The 11721-nt window shown below is 39.7% G+C and overlaps 1 protein-coding gene across 1 annotated transcript; it reads right to left on the bottom strand.

Annotated features, from left to right (window-relative positions):
- Window positions 1–302: 302 nt before the first annotated feature.
- LOC125489990 lies at window positions 303–8169 on the bottom strand. The gene is made up of 2 exons (XM_048627886.1): window positions 7152–8169; window positions 303–953 (listed from the first exon to the last, which is right to left on the bottom strand). Exons 1-2 carry the CDS (start codon window positions 7966–7968, stop codon window positions 940–942), a joined length of 831 nt encoding a protein of 276 aa, XP_048483843.1. The 5' UTR covers window positions 7969–8169; the 3' UTR covers window positions 303–939.
- Between the last annotated feature and the right edge of the window lie 3552 nt (window positions 8170–11721).

Below are 11721 nucleotides of genomic sequence, written 5' to 3'. Positions count from 1 at the left end.
CATGTCCAACTTTTTCCTATAAGGTTTGCTTTTCGTTGAAATACTTTATTCTGAAAATTATGGGATACAAACAGGTCGTGGTACTCGTGGTCACTGGTCTTCTATTTCGTATAATTACCTAACAATTTTCAAAATCGGTTAAGTTGATCCAGAGATTTGCGCTTGGGAACACATTTTCGGTTAGATTTTTATATAGATAAGAAATCCTGTTTCTGACTAGATTTCGATATAAATTATTTATGAATAAGTTTATTTATGATATTATTGTGTTATTTGCACTTTTAGTAATTAAAACCACTGAGTATGTTGTACACGTTTAATGTCCGGGCGTCAACGACCTACCCACATGTATTTATACTTAACCTACCTACACTACAATCCCTCCACCAATAGTATAAAACTAATTAAATTATGAAACATAATCAAAACTTATATCTAGGATTAACATTTCTTGTGGCACGGACTGGATAACTATTTCCTACATTGCCTTGTGCCTGTTCGCCCTCAGTAACAGCACCATCATTATCGGAGGTGCAGTCCTCAAATGGCTCGTCATCAGGAGTAGCCTGGTCAGTTGGAATTGCAACACTCTCCTCCCCCTCTGCTACAGAGATACTGTCAGCACCTGATGATGATGATGATGATGATGTTAATTCGTCGCGTGGTGACTCGGCACTCGGTACATTACAATCATAAAAAGTTAATGAGTCATAACTACAATCATCTGTTTGTTTACAACCTCTATACATTAACAGCTGATCAACATGTTTTTTAACCGTTACACCTAAATCATGAATAAATACCATATAAACTGTGGTACCTATTTTACTTTTAATTGTACCGTTTTTCCACACACTTTTGTTTCCATTATTATAAACATGTTTTACCAGTACAGCGTCCCCTACACTGAATTGGATTAGACGTCGTCCACCATATTGTTTAGTTTGTAAGATCTGTTGACAAGAAACATTTTGTTTAGCCTGTGTGGACAGCGACATTGTGGAAGGCTCGCCAGTATTGTCACGCAACAAGTCGAAACGACATCGCAGCGGACGACCAATCATGAGCTGAGCCGGTGAAAATCCCGTAGTACAGTGTACCGAGTTTCTGTAATCGAACAAGTACTTGTTTATAATCTTTTGCGTCATGTTTTGGTTGTCATGTTGTGTTTGGTTTTGTGTTGTCTGATTGTATCAATTTCTTTGATACTAATTTGTACGTAGATAATTTTAAGTTGACTTGGAACAGTTTATTTTTGTCCTCAAATCAGAAACGACGTCTAGCTACAGAAGTAGCTCATCTTATTAACTCAGTTATAAGCATTATAACGAAGAAAACTTGTGTCCCTATTGACACCGTCAGTAGTAATACTGATAATAGTAATAGTACAGTAGATTTAAATTAGATTCTCAGACAACGGGAGAGCATCATAGCGTTGATATAAAGATTGATTCAGTTCACTGCTCTCTCGGCTCAAAACTATTAAAGGACAAGACATTTAAGAATGAATTTAAATTAGTACATCAGAATATTCAGAGTCTTTCTTCTAAATTGTTAGAAATAGAACTATTTTCGGAAAAATTTAACATTGATTGTTTATGTATCACAGAACATTGGTTAGACGAGAATAAAATGATGTTCCAATTGAAAAATTACAAACTTATAAGCTGTTTTAACAGAAAGTGCAACGAGCATGGCGGGTCACTTATATTTCTTAAAGAAAATTGTAAATGTAAAGAACGAAAGGACATAGTTGCTCTTTCTGTTAAACACCATATAGAAATTTCATGTGCAGAGCTAAACAAGTATATAATAGTATGTACCTACAGGCCACCTACTGGTGATTTCATTACCTTTGAGACTGTCATGGAGGATGTTCTAAGGTTAGCTTCCAATAGTAAAAAGGAAGTAATAGTGTGTGGTGACTTTAATGTTGACCTATTAGGTGACTCTCCTAATAGGTCGAAATTACTGTTACTTTTTAAATCATTTAATCTTTTTAATGTCTTTCTGGAACCAACTAGAATTACATCCACGTCGGCCACTTGTCTAGATAACATATTCTGTAACTGTGAGTTTAAAGACAGTAGTGTGATAAATTGTCTGAGGTCAGACCACAGTGGGCAGACCATTACCTTAGTAAACACTGACAAGACAAATAAAACTAAGGTGAGATGCAGACCGATTACTACAAAGAAAATTGACAATTACTTGAAGAAACTAGACGAAAAACTTCCGAAGGTTAAAGTAGATTGCAATTCTAATGAGATGTATACTAACTTATTTAAGATAATAGCTGATGAGTTTGAGAGTAATTTTGAAACGAAGGAAGTTTTGATAGACAATAAAATTAAATTTTGTGACTGGGCTACAGATGGTATTCGCAAAAGCAGGGCGACATTATATGATCTGTATGAGATGAAAACATTCATACTCCGCCCTGACTTTCAATCTTATGTGAAGAAATATAGCAAAATGTACAAATGTGTCTGTCACTGTGCGAAGACAATTTTTATTAATAACAAGATTAAAGACTCGGCTAACAAATCTAAGGCCATTTGGAATATTATTAATAACGAAACGGGGAAGAATCGAACACGCGAGACTAATTTATCTTTAAAGGTAGGCAATGACATAATAACATCAAATGACGAGGTGGCGAGAGTCTTTGAAGAGTTTTTTACGAACATTCCTTTAGAGACTACTTGCAACCTAGATTCTTCAGCTACATTAGCTGAAACCCTGATGAAGGAGAACGCACCTTCAACCGATAAGGAATTTAAATTCAGATATATTAATACATTAACTATTATAAAAACATTTAAGTCCTTAAATATGAAGAAAACTGAAGACTTGTGGGGAATGTCAGTTAAATTTGTTCTTTCTATTATTAATAAAATCGCCCCAATTTTGGCTAACATTTTTAATAAATGTATCGCTGAAGGTGTGTTCCCAGATCTTATGAAATTGAGTAAAATTATACCTCTGTTCAAGAGTGGGGATATGGAGGACCCGGCAAATTTCAGACCTGTCTCGGTTCTTCCAGTTTTGAGTAAAATATTTGAGAGGGTCATACTCAATCAGATGCTTTTGCATTTCAATGAAGCTCGATTGTTTCATAGCCAGCAGTATGGTTTTACAAAAGGCAAATCAACAACCGATGCCGGTACTGCGTTAATTAAGCACATATTTGACGCCTGGGAAGACCATCACGATGCTATTGGAGTCTTCTGTGATCTGTCGAAGGCGTTTGATTGTGTAGACCATCAGACTTTAATTTCGAAACTGGGATACTATGGAATAGGAGGAAAGGCTTTAGATTTGATAGCTTCATATTTAGACAAGAGGCAACAAAGGGTCGATATTAACAATACTAAATCACAGGGGGCTCATGTAAAGATAGGCGTCCCTCAAGGATCTATTCTAGGACCATTTTTATTCCTCATTTATATTAATGACTTGCCTTTTATGGTTGAAAAATTGACCAATATAGTTTTATTTGCTGACGATACTTCTTTGCTTTTTAAAGTTAAAAGAAGTGAAAATATTTTTTATGAAATTAATTCTATTCTATCTGACATACACGATTGGTTTACCGTAAATAATCTTTTATTGAATTCTAAGAAAACGAAATGTATTAAATTTACACTGCCGAATGTTAGACAATGCGATACTAACATTATTCTAGATGGGAATAAATTGGACCTAGTTAATGATACTGTCTTTCTTGGTATGACTATAGATTCAAAGTTGCAGTGGGGACCTCACATTGCCAAATTGGCTGGAAGGTTGAGCTCCGCAGCTTTTGCTGTACGGAAAATTAGACAGCTGACCGACGTTGAAACCGCCAGATTAGTTTACTTTAGTTATTTCCACAGCTTATTGTCGTATGGCATTTTGCTTTGGGGTAGAGCCGCTGATATTGAAACTATATTTGTATTACAGAAAAGAGCCATCCGCTCTATATACAAACTTGGTTCCAGGGATTCATTGAGAGAACTATTTAAAGAAATTAACATCCTTACAGTTCCATGTCAGTTCATTTTTGCCAATTTAATGTATGTACGAAAGAATATTTCAACTTTTGATACAATTGGCAGTAATCATGACATTAATACTAGGAACAAGCATAAGCTGGCTTTTCCAGCGGTGCGTCTGGCGAAAGTTAATAAATCGTTTTTAGGGTACTGTATTAGATTTTATAATAAGCTTCCAACAGAAGTTGCTCAAATGCCAGAGAATAAGTTTAAGTGTTACATTAAAGAGAAACTCAGTAAAAAAGCTTATTATAAAATTGATGATTACCTAGAGGACGTTAATGCATGGCTGTGATAAGTAGTTAGCTCTGCTCATATTATTATAATAATTATTATTAAGCTTATATGTATTGTATACCAACTAGTTTTAAGTCTTTTTTTGAAAAGATGGCTCAGGAGTTTCTTGCCTCCGTTCTTCTCCTTAGACAGAAAGAGCCCCCCCTTATCCGAACGGAGAGTAATTTGTAAAAATTGACGTTCATCAGAAAATTTTATATTTGTACGATGAATAAAAAATTTTGACTTGACTTGACTTGACCGTTGGTTTTAAAATAATTTTTAATGCTTTCTTAACAGACTTAACAGTGTTTTCCGCTTGACCATTTGAAGCCGGATGGTAAGGGGCACTTGTTAAATGCTGAATGCCATTTTTATTACAAAAATCTTCAAATTCTATCGATACAAAATTTGAACCGTTGTCTGTAACCAAAGTTCGCACCAAGCCATACCTACAAAATATTTCAGATAATTTATCTAAAACGCTTTTACTATCCGTTTTTTCCATTAAATAACACTCGACCCACTTCGTATGTGCATCTATTGCAACCAAAAATTGTTTGTTGTACAATGTAAACATATCTAGATGCATTCGCTGCCACGGTTTGGCGGGGTAGGGCCAGGGCGCGAGCGGCGCGCGCGGCGGCGCGGGCCTCAGCGCTGCGCACGCGCTGCACGAGCCGACCTTCTCCTCGATGTGGCGGTCGATGTCGGGCCACCACATCCGGGACCTAGCCTCCGATTTAGTTTTTACAACTCCAAAGTGTGAGCTGTGTAGCTCATCTAACAATTGTTCTCGAAACTTTACAGGGATCACCAGTTTATGACCCCGTAATATGCATCCGTTTTCTAAGGACAACTGCAATCTACACAAAAAATAAGGTTTCATCGTTTCATCATTACTCTTTTTCGGCCAACCATTTTTTATGAATCCGATAACCTTTGTGAGTTCTGTGTCTTTCGCGGTTTCTAATTGAATGTCTCGCATTGTCACCGGTTTTAACATAGCATCTGTTATAAAATTTATATATAAAGTTCTATCCTTTGTGTTCGTGTTAGATTCCGAGTGATTGCTAATTGCTCGTGATAAGAAGTCGGCAACATTGTTTTCACTTTTCACATATTCTATTTTAAAATTGTATGCTGTTAAAAATAAGGCATATCTTTGAAGCCGGTTCGCTGCCAACTCTGGCACACCCTTTTTGCTGCCAAATATTGTCAAAAGAGGCTTATGGTCCGTTCTTAAAGTAAATGGTGTTGACCGGCCGTAAAGGTAATGATGAAACTTCTTTATAGCGAACACAATAGAAGTGGCCTCCTTTTGGATTTGTGCGTAATTACACTCCGCTTTGCCTAACGAGCGCGATGCGTACGCGATGACTCGCTCGGAGCCGTCGGGCTGCCGCTGCGCCAGCACGGCACCCAGCCCCGACGGGCCCGCGTCTGACGTCACTATCGTCTCGTACGCCGGGTTGTAATGGGCTAATACCCGCTCTGAAGCCAATTCACTTTTTATTTTACAGAACGCTTTATTCTGCTCCTCCCCCCATTCCCATTTTACACCTTTTTGTAACAATAAATGAAGGGGACTTAATACACTCGATGTGTTCGGCACAAAGCACCTGTAATAATTCACCATACCGAGGAACGATTTTAGCTCACTTACATTGCTCGGGCATTTACACTGAATAATTGCTTCTACTTTCTTATCGGACTTATGCAACCCGTGTTTATCGATGACAAACCCTAAGTACTCAACCGAATCTTTAAATAACTCGCACTTATCTGGTTTTAGACGCAATCCTGCATCTTCTAGTCTTTTCAAAACCATTTCCAACCTCTCCGAATGTATTTTACGATTTTCTCCAGTGCACAGTATATCGTCTAAAAATATACAAATGCCATCTATGTCACCTAATAAATTTTCCATTGTTTTCTGAAAAATGAAGGGGGCATTTCGTAAACCAAATACCAATCTATTATAGCGATATAAACCCTTGTGCGTGTTTATACATGTCAAATGTTTAGATTCGTCTAAAACTAATTGGTTATATGCCCTGGATAAATCTAATTTTGAAAATTGCTCCCCTCCATGCAATTTTGAAAATAAGTCGTCGATTCGCGGTAAAGGGTAATCATCCATATATAACATTTTGTTTAATGTCACCGAGAAATCCCCACAAATGCGTACGTTACCGTCGGGACGTAATACCGGAACTATAGGCGTGGCTACTTCCGAATGTTCGACTTTTTCTAATATGCCTAGGTCGACTAAACGCTTCAACTCATCTTCCACTTTCGCCTTAAGAGCTAAAGGTACGGGTCGTGGTTTGAAAAATTTGAACTGGGCGTCGGGTTTTACTTTTATTTGAATAGTATGCTTGTTAAACATCCCTAATTCATCGGAAAACAATTTTGAGTATTTCGTCTTTAAGAACGTAACGTAGTCATCTTGTTGTTGTATATTGTTGCAATCTACATTACATAACTGTAAATCGAACACACTAATAAAGTCCCGTCCTAATAAAACCGGTTGTTTTGTTCCAGTTGAAATAACAAATACCGTAATTGGCTTAGTGCGATTGTCATAGGTTACTGGTAACTGTAAACAACCTACTGGTGTTATCTTAGATCCATTATAGCAATTTAACACTACCTGACAACTTTTTAACTTGTGATTACTTTTAAAATGTGATTGATAAATCGATTCAGGTAAAACGGAAACTGCACTCCCGCTATCAATCTCACACATAATATTTTGATCGACAATCGTTACGACTTGTCGCATAGGCTCGCCATTATTACATTTAATATGAAATAAATCGTATTCTACGTTACCTTCAACAATGTCGCCGTCTACAGTTTCCATGAAGTTGTTACTTTTAACTCGAAGTTTGCACATACGTTTTAGGTGTCCCCTTTTATGACAGTTTTTGCACGTTAAATTCACAAACCGGCACTGATCTTTAGAATGGCTCTTATAGCCACACACTTCACAACGAGCACTATCACTATGAGATGCCCCGGCGGCGGCGGCGGCGGCGGCGCGCTGTGCACCCGGGCGCAGCGCGTACAGCTGCGGCGCGGGCTCCTGCCGGGCGCCGCCCAGCGCCAGGCGCGCGCACCGCACGCTCGCCGCCAGCTCCAGCGCGCGGTCGAACGTCAGGCTGCTGATGCTCTCGGAGAACAGCTTCTCTTTCTCCTTCACGTTTTCGAGACCCAGCACGAAGCGGTCCCGCAGCGCCGTCTGTAGCTCCGCCCCGAAGCCGCAGTGCTGCGCCAGACTGCGCACTCGCGCCGCCCACTCAGCCAACTCCTCGCCCGCCCGTTGTTCTGCTTTGTAAAAGTTGTACCTTTCGGCAAAACTGCTTTTCTTTGGAACAAAATGTTTTTCCAATAGCGTCAACAATGCGGTATACTCTTGATCTTCCAAGCTTGTAGGAGAGGCCAAGTCTCTTACGACGCGGTATGTTTCTTCTACCAAGGACGTTAGCAATAGGGCTCTTCGTTTTAATCCAGCCTTATCAGTATCTTCATTAATATCATTAGCCAAGCAAAACTGGTTAAATCTACTTTTAAAGATGCCCCATTCTTGTATCCGATGGTCAAAAGTGAGGTTACCCCCGAACATTCCATTTGCACTACTCGAACACATTATGGTTTTTTACTATATTTTACTTTTCACACACCAATTTATGCAGAAAACAGTAAAAAGTTCACGTGAGTTCAGATTCGTCGCCAATTATTGTGTTATTTGCACTTTTAGTAATTAAAACCACTGAGTATGTTGTACACGTTTAATGTCCGGGCGTCAACGACCTACCCACATGTATTTATACTTAACCTACCTACACTACAGATATATAATTATTATTTTTTATAAAAAGTAATGTCATCTTAATACAATACAAATATTTTACATTAAGAACCATATTGTCATAGAAAAAATATTTTATAAAAAATAAATATTTGGTTGGATCCTTTTAGAGAAACGTTAAAATTCCCTACTTGCATAGAAACAGCAATTTAGGCGAAAGGATCCAAGTGCATATTTATAACTCTCTCTCTCTCAGCCTTCCGTAGTCCACTGTTGGACATAGGCCTCTCCTAACGATCGCCACCCCAAACGGTCACCCGCCATCTGCATCCAGCGGCTTCCCGCTACCTTCCGCAGATCATCAGACCAACGGGTTGGGGGGCGACCGACACGCCGTTTGCCGACACGGGGTCTCCACTCCAGAACCTTTCTACTCCAGCGGTCGTCGGCTCTGCGGGCTACGTGGCCAGCCCATTGCCACTTCAGCGTGCTAATCCTTTTGGCTATGTCGGTAACTTTAGTTCTCCTGCGGATTTCTTCATTACGAATCCTATCTCGCAGGGACACGCCTAACATAGCCCTTTCCATAGCACGCTGAGCAACTCTGAGCTTGTGGATAAGCCCTTTGGTGAAGCACCACGTCTCGGCTCCGTAAGTCATCACTGGCAACACGCACTGATTGAAAACTTTTGTTTTCAGACACTGAGGTATGTTTTCAGTGAAGATGTGTCGTAATTTCCCGAACGCTGCCCATCCGAGTTGGATTCTACGAGCTACCTCTTTATCGAAGTTGGATTTTCCTAATCGGATCACTTGTCCTAGGTAGGGATACTGATCAACAACTTCGATGGTGACACCTCCTACAGTTACGGGCGATGATGAAACATGTTCGTTCGACATGACCTTTGTCTTGTCCATGTTCATTTTCAGCCCAACTTGTTTAGAGGCATCATTGAGGTCTGTGAGCATTTCGCCTAACTCCTCCAGCGTTTCCGCCATAATAACTATGTCATCAGCAAATCGTAGATGAGAGATATATTCGCCATTGACGTTAATGCCCAGTCTTTTCCACTCTACAAGCTTAAAAACATCTTCCAGTGCACAGGTGAACAGTTTCGGAGAAATAACATCTCCCTGTCTCACGCCCCTTTGCAACTGGATCGGTTTTGTGCTATGTTCGTGTAATCGAACTGACATTGTGGCAGCATTGTACATACATCTCAACACCTCGATATAGCGATAGTCTATATGGCACCGCTGAAGGGATTGAAGCATCGCCCAGAGCTCAATAGAATCAAAGGCTTTCTCATAGTCCACAAACGCTAGACATAAAGGTAGATTATACTCCTCGGTCTTCTGTATAACCTGCCGAAGCGTGTGTATGTGATCTATGGTACTATAGCCTTTTCGGAACCCGGCTTGTTCGGGTGGCTGGAAGTCGTCGAGTCTTTGCTCGAGACGATTCGTAATAACTCTCGAAAACAGCTTGTACACATGGCTCAGAAGTGCAATGGGTCTATAATTCTTCAATAGGGCTTTGTTGCCTTTCTTGAAGAACAAAGTCACTACACTTCTGCTCCATGCCTCCGGGCTTGTGCCTTCGAGTATGACGGAATTAAACAGCCTCCGAAGTGCTATTAAAATCGGTCTACCGCCGGCTTTCAGAAGTTCTGTCGTTATTCCATCATCTCCCGGAGCTTTGTTGTTTTTTAGCTGTTTGAGAGCTATACTAATCTCGTCTAGACTGACGTCCGGAATATCTTCGGTATAGTGTCGGGTGAGTGGCGCTCGGCTGTCGTGAGCACCGCTGGTAATAGGGTTTTGTGTTGTGGTGTATAACTGTCCGTAGAATCTCTCAATTTCTCCCAGAATTTCGGACACTGATGAAACGGTGTTGCCAGTGTCGGTCTTCAGTTGGGTCAACAGAGTCTGCCGAACAGATCGATCTCTAGCAAAGACTTTGGAGCCCTTGTTTTGCTCTATTGCGTCTTGAATGCGCTTGCAATTGTAGCGTCTCATATCGCAACGTCTTGCTTTGGCGATCTGTCTGTTAAGACGTCTGTATTCGACCATATCAACTGAAGACTGCAACCTCATTTCTCTCCGTTCTCTTATGAGACTCAGAGTCCCATCTGAGAGTTTTTGAGGTCCTCGGTTGGTTCGGGACGAAAAATATTTCGATCCTACCTCTCGGACAGTTTCCACAAACCTATTATTTAAATCGTCAACTGTAACGCAATTCTCTAAACATATCAGGCGGTCGCAAAGCTCAGACTGAAAGCTTTCGGGATCCTGGATTTGAGCAGGAGTAGGACGGAGCGTGGACTTCATTAGACGGGAGCGTTCTATTTTGTAGTTTATATTCAAAGTGCCTCTTACGAGTCGGTGATCGCTGCCGGTCTTAACCCTACTGATCACTGAGACATCATTGAATATGTGCTTCTTATCCGTCAATATGAAGTCGATCTCGTTTTTAGTCTTGTACCTACGTAATTACGCTGCGCACGCGGCGCCAACTGTCGCATAGACGCACGTCCTCTCCCAATGAACGTCCCGGCGGGGTGCTGAAGCGACACCTTTCCAACCGGTCCTATTTATATTATTGGCGTTTTCACACAATATCCTTCTGGATATAACAGCTTAAACACCATAGACCGCTTCATTGCGATTCTTTTGAATTGTTTTATATCACTTATATCAATTATCTACAAATCGCAAAAAGCTGCTTAAGTGCCAATTGTACCACTAAACAGATTTAGGTAAAGTTGTATTAACCGCCAAACGCCGCGAGTAAGGCTGACTGGTAAAATGGTTTAAGTGCCAGTATGGCTTCAAATTACAAAATTGTAAAATGTATTAAGTGAGTTTATGTTATTTTTGACCAGAAGGCATTTTGTTTTATATCAATTACGCAATCAGGTAGGTCGCTTAAGTAACTAATGATACAAATTCACATTAGTTCAAAATGAATTAAGTCACAATGTTTTACTGTTTTTGTGAGGGTACAATGTTTTATATAACTTTAGTTTTGATCAAGTATGTTTGAACATACAAATGACAAAAAAAGTGGCTCTTAATACAAGAAAAAAGTATTAAGATTTCCAAAATCACCGTTGTCTTAAGCGCCAAAAAGTGCTCAGATCGAAACGAGACCCGCACCATTCGAAAGAGAAAAATCAGGCGATTCCAACGGTATATAGCAATTCAAGCGAGGATTACAGCACAGTTGTATATTCCGATAGGCTTGGCAAGGATTTCGGGCACATGTTGGGTAATCATGTAAATGGAAAAGTTGTTAATTATTGTTACCCAGAACTTACATTCGGACAAATAGTTGAATTAATTTCAGAGAGGTCACACACTGACAAAACAACTATATTTATTATGGTGGGAAATAGTTTAGGGGTGTCAAAGTCTGACATACATAGAAGTTTTGCTATATTAGAAGGCCTTCCTACAAAACATGTATTTGTTTGTGCATTTCCTTACTCATGCACACTGCCTGACAAATGCAATTATATGACATGTAGCCTAAATAAAACAATGTACAATGCATGTTGTAAATCTGATTGTATCAATTTCTTTGATACT

The sequence above is a fragment of the Plutella xylostella genome, chromosome 19 (genome assembly GCF_932276165.1).
Source record: "Plutella xylostella chromosome 19, ilPluXylo3.1, whole genome shotgun sequence".
In the NCBI taxonomy this organism is placed as follows: domain Eukaryota; kingdom Metazoa; phylum Arthropoda; class Insecta; order Lepidoptera; family Plutellidae; genus Plutella; species Plutella xylostella.
This window is presented reverse-complemented; position numbering and strand designations above follow the sequence as displayed.